An 18,141-nucleotide genomic window follows, 5' to 3' on the forward strand; every position below is an offset into this window, starting at 1 on the left:
AGCACTTCGTTCGATACTATGTATGCATGTCTTGTAACTTACATGATGCATTAAGCAAAGTTAGATTTAGCAACTAGAAGTTATTTCTAGAAAAAATCTGCATCTGTTTTGTCCAGTTGCTTATTTCCTTCTGATTTGTAAGGATATTTTCCCTTTCTGAAATAAATGTGCTTGATAGCCTGGATGGAATCTTGGTCTTGAGGATCTATATGTTCTTTTTAGAATTCATCAGGATGAAAGCTGATTGATTATCCACTGAAATCTCCTTTATGTCTTTCAACCCGTCTCATTATAGTTCTTTTTTCTGTAATGTTTTTTACAATCTCACTTAGCTCTATTTAACTGTTACAGATGCAGGTTACAAAGCTTTCATGAAAGTTTTTTTTTTCATGTTTGGCATATGATGTACTGGGACAATGTGGTGTTTGCATCTTGGGATAAAAATATGTGTCTGCCTCACATAGCAACTCTATAAATACATCTGTAGGGTAACAAAGTGGATTTTGTAGACTGACCTCTTTCTGTAGTTGGACCACAGAAAGGATATATATTCTTGGGGCAAAGGGAGGTATGACTTCATTTTTATTTTTCCTTTATTTCCCTCCTCCCTTGCTTTCCTATGTGCTATTACTTTTTGTATTTAACCCGTTTAGGTTCTGTATTGTGTGAACTTGTTCTTGCTCTTAAATCCTGGTTCAGGCCTTCATTAGCACTGCAGTTGGAGGTCAAGGGAATTGTTGGCTTTAACGTGTCTTAGGTCCTTACAGTCACAGTTGTCCAAATCTACGTGTCCAGAACCTTGTGTCTACCTTCAAGAATGCAGATATTTACATGGATAAACTGGCAGCTTTCTCTTCAAATAAATGTTTAGCTGCGTCTGACTGCACAGAGCACTAATTTTACACTTTTGACAAAAATACTCTGTAGATTTTACTTTTTCTTGATTATTCTGAGACTGTTACTGCAAACTTCACTCACATATGGAAATCGGTAAAGTTTGCTTTTTGTCTGTTCTCACAGTATGAGGAGTTCACAAAAAACTCATGGCAGTTAGACCTGTAATACTGATTTTCAGTAGTTTTTCTTAGGAAAGTTGGAAAACTAGATGAAAAATGAGCTCAACATAATAAGGGTATATTGTAAATAGCAAATGGTGTATTCATGTCCTTCCAATAAGGAGATAAAAGTCTCCATAACATTGATGTATATAGAATTAGGAGAGAGGGAATTAAAATGAAATTTACAGTAAGGCTATCTTTTTTGTTTTTTTTTTTCAGGGTGGGGTATGTTTAAATGCTGTGAGCAGGGGTGGCAGATCACAGGGAGCCTCAAATAAGTTCCCTCACTTAGCTAAAATGTAGGAGAACTGGATCAGGAACTGTTCTCTAGTGAGAGGAGCATGAACGAATGGCTTGTTCCAGATGTGTACTCCCACCTTCACTGCTGACTGTCAAGTACAGTGTTGGTGGAAAGATCTCAGGGTTTGGGAGGAGGGTGAGATGCCTTTAAGTATAACAGTAAGTTAATGTTCTTTAATTTCATTTTATTCAAGTGAAGTATAGTAAGATAAACTTCTTACTGAGCTTACCTGCATATTGCAACCACTTACTGATATGTAGCCACCATCTAGTGGTAGCTGCCCAAGTTGCATAAAATTGCTGTCTAGAGGCCATCTAGTGGCCAGGTCTGTTTGGTTTTTTTTTTGGTTTTTTGTTTGTTTTAGGAGCCAGTGCATGTGAGTTAAAAACCTGTTTCCCATCTAAGTTTTATAAAGTACTGTTCTGTTTAGCATAACTAAGGAGAATGAGACAATATACTCTAAGGAATAAAAGTCCTTTGTGTGAACAGCTGAGGTTTTTTCTGCTTGATTCAGAAACTTGGTGTTAAAACTTGGAAAACGACCCATTTTATTTGTAATACGTAGTAAAATCATATTATGATCAGTTATTCATTGTTGTTGCTCTGAAGTCTGGTTACGTTGGTGAGACTCTGCTCTCTAATGGTCAGGGCTGGTGTCTGTCAGTTTCTCATTTTGATGTAAATAAATATTTTAGTGAATATATTCATTTTGCTGTGAATGCAAAATGCAAAAAAAATTTGCTATCAGACCACTTCATATATTTTTTATATTATGTATTTTTAAGTGGACTGTGCCTTATAGAGCATAGTAGAAACTTTCCAGAATGCCAGAGGAAATGATTAATAGATGAGTTTCTCGGAGTAATTTTTTTTTGTATGCACAACAAAAGAGAGGAATTTCTGAGCTCTTTCTTTCCATTTTGAACACAGATGTAATTGTGATAGTACAAGTAACTGTCATGACCAAAGGGTTTGTTTTCATGCTTAATCTGCCTTTAGTGGAAGTTTTTTGAATTATGTCTGATAGGCTCATCCTGGTACATTATCTGAAGGAGCTTCTTTTGGATATTAATAAAGGTCTCATATGGTTGTCTTTTGTATTTAAGGAATGCTTTAGAAATATCAACCAACCTTTTTTCCTGTGGGCCCCAAGAAGAATTGCAGAGCTCATCCGGATTCTTGGAAACCATGTAAGGGAGTTTTGGGTTGTCCCTGCAATGTAGGAAAAATGAATATTAATTTGAACTCCACAGATGGGTTAATAAGGAGGAAGAAATGGAGAAAATTGGTCAGTCACGCAACCGAAGTCGAAGTTCTCATACAGAGATCTGATTTGTTCTTTTTGAGCATCTGGGCAATTTAAACTCTGTATACAACTCATACCAATAAAGTCTTTCACGGGGAAATGTAAATGTACATGTTGTCCTAGATGCTATATTGGAACAGATAATAATCATACCGAGATTTTGTACACTAATGTTCATACAGTTTTCAAAGCTATTAGATGCCTCAAACAAACTTCACACTGCTAGGATACCTATGTTGAGAGTTTCAAGAGGGCCCAAGATGGAAAGCAGAGTTGTTGCACAAGCTTAGGGTGAACATAGCCTCCTGGTGTATGCTTCCTGAGGAGCGGGAAGTGTGCTTAAATGTCCTGTGGGAGGATTCCTCTGTGTGAATTAAGGAGACCTGACTTCTATATGTCTACATCCCAAACGTTATGCAGGTTTCCCTTAGTCATGCAAGAGAAACTGAGGAGAAGTCACTTGACTAAAATTTTGGATGCTGGAAGGAGATAAAGGAACTGTTCTGTGAGTGCTTATTTCTCTCTGGTTATTAGGACAGCCTGGCTGACCTTCATACACAATCACCTAACATCTCTTACTGTAGAAAGAATTTGACTTATAGTTTCTTCATATGCACTGGATATAATACAAAATAATTGGAATGAGGAAGCTTCTAGTTGGGCATTAAGACAAACTTGCCAATAAGGGTAATGAAGCAATAGGAATAAATTGACTAGGAAAGTTTCTGAACATTAATCGCTAAGTAGAAAAAAAAATTGNTATGTAGGTGAGCCCTCAGGAACAATCAAAAACATGTTACAGTTGAAGAATGGAATAAATTCTGTGCAGGAATGGGAAGAATAATTTCTAGTGGTAAGTGAAGATCTGGAGAGTATTATATATTGTTGCAGTATACTTAGTAAGTCTAGGTCAGGTATGAAGCATTAAGATCTTTGGTGTTTGCTATATATTAAAATAGTAAGCAATTGGACAAATTGTGGAATAAAGAATATAACTGAGCATGGTTGCTTTTTGTATATGTAATTACCATTATAATCTTATAATATGATCTTTAGCCATGGATAAAATTTGGAACCAGCATAAGTCTTCAGACTAGTTTTGCTGGCTTTTTTCATGATTCTGAATACAAACTTAAGGTAGGTGACAATTGTGTGGCTATGGAAAGCTGAGTAAAAAAGATCAGCAAGTGAAGTGCAAGAAAAACTGGGGGAGAAGCAGATTTGGTGTATTATGCTTGACATCGTTTCATCTCCTGATGAATTTCAATATGTACAACTCAAAACTCTTATGCTTTGTATTTTGGCTGAAAACCTTAAAGGGAAATACAGCATAAATGTGAGTGCTGCATTGGATATCAAGAAGACTTTTTATTAGAAAAAGCCTTTAGTGCAACCCTCCTCCCAAAAAACCAACTTACCTGTGTTTCATCATGAGTTTTGTGGTCATGAGGAAATAACATTATTGTTTATATTCTTCTTATGTCAATTACATTGATATGGACTTACTCTCTCCTCTAGGTGTCACTTCAGGAGTGACACTCAAAAATGATACATTTATCAGTCTCACTTGTCTGTATGGTGCTAGAGTATCAAAGGAAGATACTGAAATCATGATGCCAGTGCAGTCAACCTGAGTTTCATCTAAATGTCTGAAATTAATTAATGGAAAGTCAACAGTAGTTCAAAGTTGGGCTCAAGTAGGAATGTAATCACTCTTGGGATAAGAAACCATTCTTGTTGCAGAGTGGTGTGTTTTGCAGTGGGTGTCTAGAAGATGCACACAGAACCTGGCTGCAGGAAGACGATGGGCAAACAGAAGTTAAGAATGCTTTTTTTAGATAAAACAATGATGTGGTTGTAGCAGCTCATTAGGCTTTCTGTCTTGGTGTTAAGAATGGCTTTCCTTATGGTAGCATGTGTTAGTGTCACAGCAGGTATATTGTCTGTGCGGGAATCTCATGGGAGCTGAAGTGATACAAAGGATGAGGTCATCTCTTTAACAACTGAGCAGTGTCATTTACATTTCACAAAGTGAGTGGTTGCAGACAAATAGTGGAGGATACATTTGTTACAGCTGTACAACTTAGTTGTTCCTAGTAGATAGAGAAGCAAGTTGGTAATTTTAGAGAAATTATTATAGTTCCTTTTACTAGTCACTGTCCTCTAGAGTCTATTTTCTCTCTCAGTTTGGTAAGGGAAACTTGTGCTGTAGCTTCTCTATAGCAACATAGGGATGAAAATTACGAACAACTTTAACTGCAAGAATTAATAATCAGTTGAGACAGGAATTAACTGTAGTAACTCTTACCAGGTGCAGTGTAAGCGGTAAAGCTCAGAGAACTTGCATGGCTGGCAGAAGATACACATGGGTACACATGATGGAAAAAGATATACAGATAGGCAAATGAGGTTAATCTTGATGTAGAGAAAAGCAATTGGAAGGAATTTCAGTCTGGTCAGAAGCAGGAGATGCATTTCTGAATGCAAATAGTGTCTTTTGCAACCAGAATGAGACAAGGAGGATGATTTTTGGAGTAGCAACAGGATGTGGATTGTGAGGGAGAAGTAATGGGAAAGACTGAAAACATGTAGATATTATCGTTGCCAATCTTAAGTTTGTTAAAATGATCCAACAGCAAGGCAGTATTGGGAGAATCTCCCTAATATATTGTCTGAGTTTTACAGGGGTGAAAGTAACATTCCTTATGCTGCTGAAGACAGGGAATTTTGAATAGGTCCTTACTGTACAGTTTTTCTAGCAGATGGTTACAAATAAAAACTTAAATAATGACATTTTCCTTCGCTGTATGCCTCACTTTTACTGGGATGTTTGAACTTCCATAGTCTGCAAATTTCATATAGTTTGTCTTGTCTGCTTATGTTGGCTGCTTATATAACTTGATGGAACAGCACACTGATTAAAGGAGAAAAAAACTTACTCTGGACAACATTGGAACAGGCTGATGCCTCTTCTTTCAAGAGCTGGGCAAATAACTCAGTGTTAAATATCCATCAAATACTTCTCAAGTGGGTGTAGATTCTATTTTGAATATTCCTTTAGCTCAAGTTGAAAGGAGGGTAAAACTGTCATGGTGTTTGACTTAGATTGTAAGAACTAATTTTCTCCCCTCATGTATTTATGATTGGGAAATCTCTAATTTTTATAAGGCATGTACAAATGAGTTCAGCTACTATGGATTTTTTTAATATATGACTATTAAATATATAGAATATTTAATATATAACTATTATAACTTATTATTAGTTATATAACTATTAAAATTGTACATATTCTTTAGTCTGTGTAGTCCACTGGAAGCACATCTGTCTTCTGTCCTTTTTAACATACATGTCTTTGGAGCCATAATCACAGTCACCCTTTGTAGCTTGAGTAGTGGGGAGAAAGAGCAGTGAACTCTTGTGCTGAGACAAGAACAGAGGATGCATTCAATAACATTTGGAGAGCTTGCTTAAAATAGGGAAATCCTATTTTTAAAACAGCGTAATCAGGCTTTCTCAAATATAAGTACTTTATCTGTGTTTTGGAAAGATAGGTAAATGTTAGGGTCACAATTTTGCTCTGTAGTTTCTTTTTTTAATACCAATTTGGATCAGCATTTATTTAAAGTTGTTGTTGTTGGTTTTCCCTCCCTCCTTTTCTTTTTTTTAAGATTAGTAATTAGTATAAAAGTAAGAATTCTCATTGCCACCATCTATTGCCTGTGGCTCTGACCAAAGCAAGATGTTTTCTCACTTGTACTACATGACTATGTTGATGTGAAGTCTTCTAAAACTTCTCTTGGAACTTCAGTGTCTTTACAGTTCATGGAATTCCACTGCAGTTTTACAGACTAATTCTGCATTTGTGGGCAAATCATGCCATCTTCACATGGATTGTTGGAGGAGTTGTAACAAGATTTTAAATTACAAAAATAGTGGTTGTTTATAGATTATGCTTCAAAATTTACTTAAAGAAAACTACTGAGCAGTTTTCTGTTCTTAGTATTCTGCATTCAAACTTTAACTGAAAAGACAGACTTTTTTTCCTGTAGTGATTTAATGTCTGAATTTTATGTGGCTAAGTTTGGGGATTTAAAACATTAAGGATTTGTATGCAGGGGTTTTGTTTCCCTTTGCCCCTCTTCCATTCCTGCTTTCCTCTTCTGTGATTTTTGTGTTTACTGTGGAGTTCCCTAAGATTTTCAATTTTCCAGTGTCTTGTTCTCTCCAGAACTCTCCTGAGTTGTCTTCTTACAACAGCTCCTGCAGTTCTTCTGTTTGGTCGTTTTCTTTTCAGATGCCCTCACTGACTCCCAGAGCTGGGACATTACCCTAACTGTGAATTCCCACACCTTGATGTAATACGTGCAAACTGAAGTTGATACAGATGATGATGATGTTGATTGCCAAGTACATGTGCAGATATGAAACTTTAAGTTATTAAACTACTGGGAGTTGTATAAAATTGTTAATTGGAGCAATAGTGGTAGTTATGCTCAATATCCTTTTTGTTCCTTGATTTCTTGAGCTTCTGTGTAAAACTTCTAAGGCTTCTTATATCTTATGCTTGAATATAGATCTAAAGGAGAAGACAGTCACCCATGAAACATCAGCTTCTCACCTTATCTTCATTTCTATGCTATGTTTACAGGGCAAGAGTGAATACTTTTATTCCATTTGATCCATTTTATTCCATTTGGATAAAGCTGAATATGCAGCCTTGGTACATGCACGTATGTGTGCATGTAACTATATTTTTGGTTATAAAAATGTAGTGAGGGTTTTTTTCTTTGTTTTAATCCGAATCTTGTATGTTAAAATTCTTTGTGTGAATTTGCCCTTCATCTCTAGTGTAGTCTGGTTAGGTGTGTGTTGCAATGTAATGCTTTATTTTATGTTGGCATTTTCTCTTGTGTAAAGCAGTAGGTTCCAGCCTGTTTACCATTTGCTTTGTCATTAAGTGACTACACCATGGGGAATGTCTGGGTTCAAAGTCAATCTCTGAAAGCCTGAATTACTGGAAGGGAATTAACTGTGTAAGCATGTCCTTAGTAGTTTAAAAGTGAAATTACTGTTAAGTCTGTTTGCTTAGCTATACAGATTAACATAAGCTACTGTTTCTTTTATTTTATAGTGGCGTTTATTTTCAACTGGATTGGATTTTGTTTATCCTTCTGTATAACAAATACTATAGCGGGAAGGTATGGTGCAATCTGTGGATTTGGTCTCTCCCTGATCAAATGGATTCTCATTGTACGGGTACGTTTCTCGATTCACAGTGTACAGACTCTGTTTGTAGAACAAACCCATCACAATTTATTCAAGGCTATATGATAAGAGAATTAAAAAACGGTATGTTAAATGCTAGTGCTTAACAGAGAGCCTAGGATTTTCCTAACTTTGTCTTTAGAGAGAATTTACTTGGTATATAATATATGCTTACTAAAGATGAAGCTTAATCTATTTTTACCTGACATAGCATTTGATGTTCACATTTCCACTAAAATAAATGCAGAATGACTCATTCTTTGCACAAATATTTAAAAGTCTAGAGGAAGTGGAGCAAGTACCTAAAATATCACTGGTATTAAAGCGTCCTATATGAAAGATTTATAAATGTCTTGGCCTGTTGGGAAGGAATATCACAAAACATTTCTTCCTTACATTTGATTCTTCTATTCCTTGTAAGATACCCATCAAATCAAGTCAAAATTAAATCTGAAGTTAGTCACATTTTTACCATCTTACATGTTGGATTTCTTGATATTTTCACTGCAAGACTAGATACTTTTCTAGAAGGTGCATCAGCCAAATGGAAGTTACTTAGCTGACTAAGTGGATGCTAGATGAAATGTAATGATTCTTTCTGAGCCTGAATTCTGCGTATCTGAGACACAACATTTAAAATCTCATCCCTTTTAGTGAAGAAAGAGATCTTGGATAACTTTTATGTTCTGCCAGTGATGAATTTTTTTTTTTAATTTTTTTTTCCCCTTTGTGTGTGTTAGTAACTGAAGTTGATTTGGTCTTAGCAGGATAGTACGAAGATAGTAGAGAGATTGTGTGGTCCTTCCGGGACATGTACTGCATCCTTCTTGGAGGTGGTTTTTTTTTTTAATTTCCTTTTTGGTCCTTTGGAGCAGGGGAATGCTACTGGACCAGATGTAATTCTGGTGTGTTTGTTGGAATTCAGGTGTTGAGATGGAGTTTACCTTAATGGAAAGAAAAGACATGAATTTTTCAGCTATGCATGGGGACATTTTAGCTTGCCTTGAAGCATACTAATCAGAGGGCAGAACTTGCTCATTGTGTCAGTTTTATTATTCCTCTCTGCTTGAAAATGTGCTCATAACAAACACAAAAATTAATATGTGCTAAACTTCCTGAAGAATTACTGTGTTCTAGACTATAATTAAATAGGGTTTTTTATATAATGTTTTATAATGTTTTTTTCTCATAGTGAAGATTACCATATTCCTGTGTTGTCTCCCTTCATGGAGACAATAGCAGAAAGCTGATGAGGTGTATGTCGACAGTTGTTTTAATGGTGACACACAAGCAAGCTTATGTGCACAAAGTGACTTTGTTCCTTTGTTTCAAACTCCTCCAAAGGCTTGTATTGCCCTTTCTCACTCAGGTTCAGTAGTACAAAACGTTAGTGACTAAACAGCCTGAGTTCACATATACTCTCTCTATCAGTTTTTACTGGGTGTGGCATGGATGGAGAGAGCCTGGAGAATAAAAGCACAATTTTGCTGTTGGGGAAATTCTACAGCCATAGCTGATTCTGCCCGCACAGAGTGTGAGAGTAATGCACATAGGCCAGTATTTGATTGTTGCAGTAAATCTTCTTTCCAACTAAATTAAGTTATAATTTTTAAAAAAGTGTATTGATATATATATATATATATATCTATCATAGAATCAACCAGGTTGAAAAAGACCTTCGAGATCATCATATATATGTGTGTGTGTGTATATAGAGAGAGAAAGAGAGAATTGAAAATACTGGTTATCAAGTAAGATGGAATTAATGTTGTTATCAAAATCCCAGGAATTGAGTATTTATATGGGGATAATGTGAATACCAACTCTTTAATTGAACTTAATAGTTCTGTTTATTCATATTTTTTTTATTGGATTGATGATAGAAATGAATACAATACAGGATCAAACCCTCAAATAATTCACATGATCTGGCTTTATTCTAGGGAAAACATGTGCATTAATTGAAGAAGAAAACAGCTGTATCTAGAGTTTTTAAAATATCTTGGATTTTTATCTCGTTGCATATGTGGCCCAGTATCCACTCTTTCTTCCCTCCCCTCCTTTCCCCCCCCCTCACTTCTTGGTTGATATACTGAAGTGTCCTAGAAATGGCAAATAGGAAGCACTCTGGCAGGATGCAGTAAACATACTGAATGATATCAGAATGGAAGCATATGAAAAACGTACAGAGCTACTAAGTAGATTATTTTATTCCTTCTGGCAACTTTTCACACATCTCTCCGTTTCTACTCGTTATGTGAGTTTTGGAGACATTTGATTAGCCTTTTTTATCAGCGAAGCGTGAAGTCTGGAGTCTGGTAAAGGCACAGATACCTGTCTCCAATACCATCACACCCTGCCCTCCAGCTGCCTCGCACATCACAGGGAGGACAAAACTGTCTACCATGGTCACTAACAGGAACAGCTGAAATGCCACTTCAAGGTTCATTTAGTTGTGTTCAGCTCACTGCTGGGAACTGAATGCTGGTTTGAAAATGAAAAGACTTTAATGAGTTGGGGGTCTTTATGGGGCTGGTATTCTTGGCAGCGATTAACAGTAGGGGGTATACAGAAGGTCAAAAGCTCTTCTTTTGAGGGGTCAGAAGAACATCCCTGTCTGATAAGATTAAACTAATGTGGCTTTTCGTGTTAATATCTAAAGCAGCAGGCTGCTGTAATGTGTTTGGGATGGTAGGCACTGGGGGGAAAAGAAGAAAATCAACAAGTGGCAATTCATTTTAACAGAAAATGTAACATGACTAGCAAGTAATACAAGGGGTTTTTTCACATATATATATATTCTTTTATATACACACACACAAACGTGCGTTTTTTTAGATATTTTAAATAACTTTGCCACAGACCAACTGACGCTGGATGAGTTCTTTGTGTATTAAACTGCTGCACAAATACCAGTTTTGCATTTTAGCAGGATGCCTTTTATTTAAATTTACTCTTTCCTCCATGCTTTCTGTATTTGTGTAATGTGTTAAATGTGTCTTAGTCATCTGTCTTACTGCGGCTAAGCCTCGTATGAATTTCAGTTTTCAGATTATTTTACTGGATATTTCAATGGACAGTACTGGCTTTGGTGGATATTTCTTGTACTTGGTAAGTGGCAATTGAATTCATTTATGTTTTGATGTGGAAGTATTCAAAGATGAATCATGTCATTGTAAGTAAGAGTTCTGTAACATGTTTAGCTATGTGTTTTTCTTTGCCTGCTGATAGTTTTGTGTGTTGTTTTTATTTCCATAGTATTCACAAGGTTATTGGTTACCATAGTGGTGTTATTATGTGAACTGCGGACTATTCAAATAACCTTCAACTCAAAAAATTTTGCTCTGCATAAGTGATTATGTATATAACTGAGACTTGTAATTTATGCTTTTTAAGCTGCTTCTGCTGATCTAGGGGTGCAGAACTGTATAACAAAATTTTGGTTTTTTTTATGTAGAGTACATACAGAAAAGTGAGTGATATATACTTAAATGTATAAACCTGTATGTCAAATATTAAATTTTAAGAATTGTGACTGATCTCAGGAAGGTGGAGTCTGATATTTTGTGCACAGGTCACAAAATGTCCTTTTCAAGTCCTTTGAAATGCATACTGCATCAGTAATTTCTCAGTAGGATGAGAGAATGGCTTCATGCTTGCTGATCACAGTGCTCCCGTGATGTCAGCTTTCTCTTAAGAGGTCTGTCTTCCTGTGTTCAAAGTCTTATGTGCATCAAATTCTGCTTTTCTCTCTGTTTTTAGTGAGGATATACCAAACCCCAAGCACTATACCTTTTCTCCTACTGTGGATTTTGTAATTTGAATATGGCATCTGAAATTATTTTCTTTTACAGAAATGAATGCTACTATCTGTTTTATTTTCTGTTTCCAGCTCTGGAAGCACAGTAAACTGTTGCTGATTCAGTAGGTGGCACTCTTCCCTTTGAGTCAATTGACTTAAATGGCTAATAGTGAATGTTAGAATGAAATGCTGAGTAAATTGAAAAAGAAAAACAAAACAACCAACACTGAGATTTTGAATGTTTATGACTCCTTATTTATCTTGAAAGAAATGCCCGAAGTCTTAAAGGACATTACCGTTATCTGCCTTTTAGTAGTGTTTGAGGCCATTCATCAAACTTCCTAATACTCACCTTGCTCTACTGTTGTGCACTTTATAGCTTGAAATATGTAGAAACTGCAAATATTCAACACATCACAGCATCAGTCCCTTGAACGCTTTCATATTGTTTGAGGTGATTGTGTTGAAGTAGGAAGTGAAATGACTGTTTGCAGGCACAAACATCTCCAGTTAAGACTTTGATTAAAAGCAAGCCTTGTGGTGCCTGAGATTGAGGTTTGACACTTTTTTTCACTAGGACGAAAATATTGTGTTCTTTCCCAACACCTTCCCTCACCATGTCTATGGAAAAAGCTATAGCTCTTCTTTTCACTAGTCTTTTGCAGCACATGTTCAGAAAGAAGCTCACTTTAATTTGGGAAAGCCTTATTTTCAGTCTAAAGTGTTTGAGGATTTTTTTTTTTTTAAATCACGAAATTTAGGATATACTTTGCAATAAAAGGTATTCATCCCACAGTCAGTGTTCCCTTGTCTTACAAATGTTTTGCATGAAATACACCAACAATGTTTTTAAACTGATAAAGTGGTTATACCAAGATTGCTGGAACACCATAGAAGGATTTGACCCAACAAAGCTACTTAGCAGGACATGAAAGAGTTATGCCATGGGAACACTGCCAGCCAGATCTGCGTTTTGTTGGTTCGGATAAATTTTCCATTAGACCACGTGAAGTAGCATGTCCAGCATCTCTTCAGAAGTGAATGAGTTGTAGTCTTTTTTTATAGCCCTTTGACATACTTGAGCCCACCTACTGCCATCTCCTCTCTTCTGGTGTTCACCCATCGGTTTCTATTCCCTTTCCTTCTTTTAAAATCTGACCAAATCTGCTAACATGTCACAGAAAAGCAAAGTGGTTGATTTCCTAGGAGCTGTCATGTACAGTGAACAAATTGGAGAGAGACAATTCAAATTTTCAAATTTAAATGTTAGCCAGTGTTTCTTTTTGAGGAACACAGTGTAAAGTGGGATGGCTTTTTTTCCTTTCCTAAAGAGAGAAATATAAAATATGGGTTGAACTTGGACTGGTTTTCCAGCATGTGTAATGCAGAAAATATGCTATCAAACACCTTAAGAGCGGCCTGCCCTCATTTTGCTGTTTCAGCTGCTTTTCAGTTGAATGTGGGACTACCTCTGGTAATGTCTGGGCAGCAGCTTTTCCAGTAGAGTTGTGATCCACATCTTACGGCTTTCCTCTCTGTGCAGAATTCGCCTTAATCACAGAAACATGTCTGGCTTAGGTCAAGTTCCCCTAGTTAGCAGATCATTCTCTGTCATTTTATTGTTTCTCTGTCTGTCCTAATGAAGCTTTGGCTTAAAAAAAAAAACACAAAAGGAAAGTTAAAAAAATCGCAAGCAAAAAGCATTTACAAAAGAAATTATCATAGCAGAAAATCAGGGGCTCATCCAGGACAGCAGAAAGAAATAGCATCATGTAGGAAAGAGGAAAGAATTAAATCCTTTGCTAAACTAGTTAAACCTCAGTTTGAATTTTCCTTTGAACTTTTGGAATCTTAATACATATGTGTATCTATACACATAGGCATATATCTCCAAGATACTATTGTTGCAAATGAACTTCTCTGTGACTAGTGTGTACATTTCTTAGCTGAAATTTGCTTTCAAATGCAGTTAAATGTAAGTATTTTAAAACAATTTTAAATGTGGAGTTAACAAAAAATGTTGTCTTAACACATTTTGAGTAATTTTCTCTGACAGTTGTTCTTCTTCCTCTTGGAGAAGTGTTTTTTCCTGAATGGTTAAATCTCAAGTCATAGTCTACCATATCTTAGTACTGGCTTGCTTCTAGAGCAATCCCTACCTTCTGTCTTCTTCTTTTTAAACTCTTTTGACTTGCAAGATGTTTATCTTACACATGTCTAGAGGTACATTTTGTGGTTCAGGTAGTCTTCTAACACACTAGTAATTTATTTTGAGAATTCTAATTGAAAAGAATGTGCAAATCATATCCTTTTGTTTTTCAGGGTTTTTTTCTTCATTCTAAGTATTTTTATACAGTCTTTTTAGCAGATGATAGTTGAACCCAGAATAACTGTAAAATTTCTGGAAAATTTTCCGTAAAACTGAATCCTCATCACAAGATAAAAGCTGACTTTTTTGTTGAATTTGTGAACGATACATAAAGACTTTGCTTTACTTTGTATAATCTAGGTTTAAAAAAATTATGTTAAAAAAATAACATTGAATAGTGTGTACTTATGTTAATATACTTTATTTTGTGCATTTTCTACACTTTCAGGGCTCCTCTTGTTCTTTCGAGGCTTTGTTAATTATCTTAAAGTCAGAAATATGTCTGAAAGCATGGCAGCTGCTCACAGAACAAGATTTTTTTTCTTGTACTGAAGGTAAGCATCTTTTATCTTTCCCAGGAAAATGGAGACAAATGAAATATTAAAAATAAATAAACTGTTGTCACAGAACAGCAATTACATGTTTTTTGAACATCTGTCATGAATACTGCATATATTCTTCATGGACTCGGAGGTATGTGAAGTCTCTTATTTGTAAGTAAATAATGCATCTCGTTGCCTCCAGTCCTCCCTTGAACTAATGTTCAGTAACAAAAATGAAGAGGAACATTTTTTTTTTCCGAAGCAAGAAAGAGTATCTGCCGCCTGTCAGGATACTGTCCTTTGTGTTGGAAAACTGGCTTTAGTAGTCAACCTGTTGTCAGCAAGTTTGGAAGCACTAATCTGCTTGCATATTAAATCTGATTGACATGGGTTTGAACATGCAAACAATAGATGAGCATTGTCTCTCTTTATACTGGATTACGACAGTCATGTACAAGTATGATTATTGTGTATGCAACAATGTGCTTTATGTATCCTTCAGGTAGCTGACTAATCAGTCTGGCACATATCCACTCTTTTTTTTTTTTTTTTTTAATACTTTTTATCCGTTAAGTGGATTTATTGGACTTCACTATGTAACTTCAACCAGGGGTCTTTATTTATGTTCAACTTTTTTTATTTGAATTGCATGATGAGATAAATTTAAGCTTAGAAATAAGTACTACAGCATTTTCATTGTTCTGCACTTTGCAAAATGCTTAAAGACTGTTTTGACTTACCTGAGAAGCTATGTTTGCTGTAAAAAAAAAAAAAAAAGTTTGTGTAAATTTTCTCCAGGATTGATCACAGGATCAATATTAATTAACCAGCAACACGTTATTGAAGCATGTAAAAAAAAAAAAGGACTGTATATGTCTAAAAAAACCTAGTTCATTTTATTCCTTTTATATAAGACAGTGATATACATTTAAAAACAGGTAATGATGAGTATCTGTGCTATACAATATGCACTTGATCATGGAAAAATCTGTTAACATAACTATAGCATAATATTTCTCTTTCATGTGCCGTTTTGTCAAAATTATGTAGTAAGTTAGTTAACTGAGGCATATATTGCCTTTTAGTAACCAGTCTAAATTAGCAACTACGTGGAAGTATTTCCTTCTTGCAGTAGTTACATTTGGCTTCTTAGTGTTGTGTATAATCTCTTCAGAATACTGAAATTTGTAGAGACAAAGCTGAAAATATCTGTTAGCTTTCAGTACAATAAAGTTTTAAAATGCTACTTTTAAAAAACAGTTGTTGGGACTAAACGGTCTTTGAGAACTGTAGCTTGAAGAGAATAATGAGAGTGTAGGATAATGTTGTCTGGGATTCCTTGCTCTTCTGCAGTTAAAATTCTGCTTTGGGACAAAAGAGTCTTTAATCCAGCATAAACTGAAGTTAATGAGTTGTCCTATCTAAGTTCAGTGGCTTTGAATTTTTCCTTTACCTGTTACCACCACTGAGATGTATCAGTTGTGGGCTGATAAGATCTGTGGAGTGTTTGTAGAGCTGATATTTACAATATTTATAACATTTATAAATATTATGGTTTTGAAGCATCTTAAGTACTGAAACAGGAAGTTCAAATTAATGGCTATATAAGGACACTATAATGTCCTTATTCTTGCACAGACAGGTAGCTTCATCTACAGTGACTCCTCTACAGTGACTATTAGTTTTAATAAATAACAAATACAGTTAGAAAATATTCTCAGTTATTCTTTTGAAATCATAACAAAATAACAGTAAAGTTTTGGGTTTTTTCTCCCATCTTGACATGGGGGAGTAGGGAGGCTGCTGTTTTGCTGAAGTTCAGGTTTGCTAGTCACTTAGCAATGCTATTCTAGTCCATCATGGTGGTGAACTGAAGTACAACTCTTTCTTTATCTCTAGACAGCATCGAACAGACATTCCTTTCCAGTGCTGGTGTGAAACTTCCAGATGATGTGTAACCCTCCAAGTTAATAAGACAGAAGACTACTAAAACAGGAAGACAAATTAGTGAAGATATGGCTTTAAGAATGAATGACAGGATGCTTTATGCTCAAATACCAGTTCTGGTCATTCTAGTAAATATTTATTATTGCTGCCTTTTTTTTTTTTTAGCACATTTGTATATGTGCTTATTAAAAAGATAATATTGAAGTAAGAACAAACTATCTGTAAGTATAGATTAGGTACAGTCAGACTCAATCTGTGCTTGTTGTGTCTGAAAGATTTAAGTGGTAACTTGTTTCACAGCTTCTATGTACCACTGACTTGGTGATCTGAACTTTTGAGTACAATGAAATGCATTAAATGATTCAGATTAGCCAGTTCAGACAATTTTTTTATATATAATTTAGATTCATCTAATGATTGTATAGAACATTTTTAAGTTTACTAAACCCCAAAATTCCTTGTTGTCACAAACTTGTGTTCACCAGTATTTTATCAAATTCAAAACAACATACTGGTTTGCTTAAAAATTATAGACTTTGAGTTCCCTGTAAATAACTCTACATAAATGACTGTTGGAATTGCTTCTTAGGAAATATGTCAAAATATATTTTGTAACAGCATATTCTCTAAATTTTGTTTAATCTTAGAGCTATATACATATTTTTTGTTAATTGGCTATTAAGGGTATAGTTATTATTAGATGTAATTTTGGAGGTTTGCATTCTTGAGTTCAGTATAAATACAACATCCACACTGAGGGCTTCTCAAAAAAAAAAATCATATCGCTATCTTATAATGCTTGTTTAGAATAAATACTTTGCCATTTCATAAGAATAAACTAGTTTAAATGCAAGGTAATTTGGGAAATAATCTATGAGGGGAAAAAATATTTCAAAGCTCTGAAAGTAGAAAATGTGTGTTGCACCTCTCCCAGTATTCATTTAAGGTATACCATTACTTTCTTATAAATATCATCTCTTTAAGGGGTACTGTCTACTGTTCATGCATGTGTGGTTTCTTTTAAAGTTTATGAAATTTATGCGTCTCATTAAGTAGGAGAATACATCTCTCAGTCGTTTGTACAACTGGAATCTCAGTTGCAACAATGCATTGGTTGTTGGTTGCACCTTTGAGGGGAAAAAAAATACAAATACTTTCCTGCAGTTTTTCTTTTTATATTAGAATTCTACCTTTTTATTACTAACATTAAAGCCAGTGGGGTTTGTTGTGTTAAGCTAGTTCTGTACTGACTTTTGTATCTATAATGAATGTTTAAAATATATGTATGTAAACTGGTCACATTATTTTCCTAATCTTTCAGAGATACACATAGTGACTAAAATTTTAGGGGGCACCTCTACTTCTCTATGGAAAGAAGAAAGTTAAATATTACGTTCAGCATCCTATTGGGATTTCCTTCTAAACTTATCTGTTTTTCTCTGTTACTTTGCATTCACTGTCCAAATGAAAAAGAAATGGATAATAAAGCATTGCTTTGTTTTGCTAATTAAGACAATGTTTTTGGGGATTTTTTGTGTACTTCATGTTGAAAAATGTACACTGCAGTATTTGTGTCAACATGTAATTATAGAAAAATTACTTGGCAAAATAGGTGCTGACCAATCCTCTCTTCTCTTTCTCATCTCATATTTTATGTGAAGAAACTGTTAGGACATTTCTTTTAAGAAGTTAATGCGACTCTGCAAGGCATGCAGTATCGCCTCATTTTCTGTGCTTACCAATATTAACTAGTACTATCTTCCAACTA

The 18,141-nt window shown here is 35.1% G+C and overlaps 1 protein-coding gene across 3 annotated transcripts in view; it reads left to right on the plus strand.

Annotated features, from left to right (window-relative positions):
- NDFIP2 (Nedd4 family interacting protein 2) overlaps positions 1–17,884 on the plus strand; it is a 45,981-nt gene extending 28,097 nt beyond the window's left edge. For 2 of the 3 annotated variants that reach the window (XM_017837203.1, XM_017837205.1), the window contains 4 exons: positions 7,800–7,924; positions 10,978–11,044; positions 14,333–14,438; positions 16,326–17,884. In XM_017837203.1, coding sequence (XP_017692692.1) covers positions 7,800–7,924; positions 10,978–11,044; positions 14,333–14,436 — 296 coding nt within the window. In that variant the 3' untranslated portion in view covers positions 14,437–14,438; positions 16,326–17,884. The remainder of the gene's footprint in view (positions 1–7,799; positions 7,925–10,977; positions 11,045–14,332; positions 14,439–16,325) is intronic. The other variant, XM_017837204.1, reaches the window with a different exon arrangement.
- Positions 17,885–18,141: the final 257 nt, after the last annotated feature.

The sequence above is a fragment of the Lepidothrix coronata genome, unplaced genomic scaffold (genome assembly GCF_001604755.1).
Source record: "Lepidothrix coronata isolate B3197 unplaced genomic scaffold, Lepidothrix_coronata-1.0 Scaffold295, whole genome shotgun sequence".
NCBI classification, from domain to species: domain Eukaryota; kingdom Metazoa; phylum Chordata; class Aves; order Passeriformes; family Pipridae; genus Lepidothrix; species Lepidothrix coronata.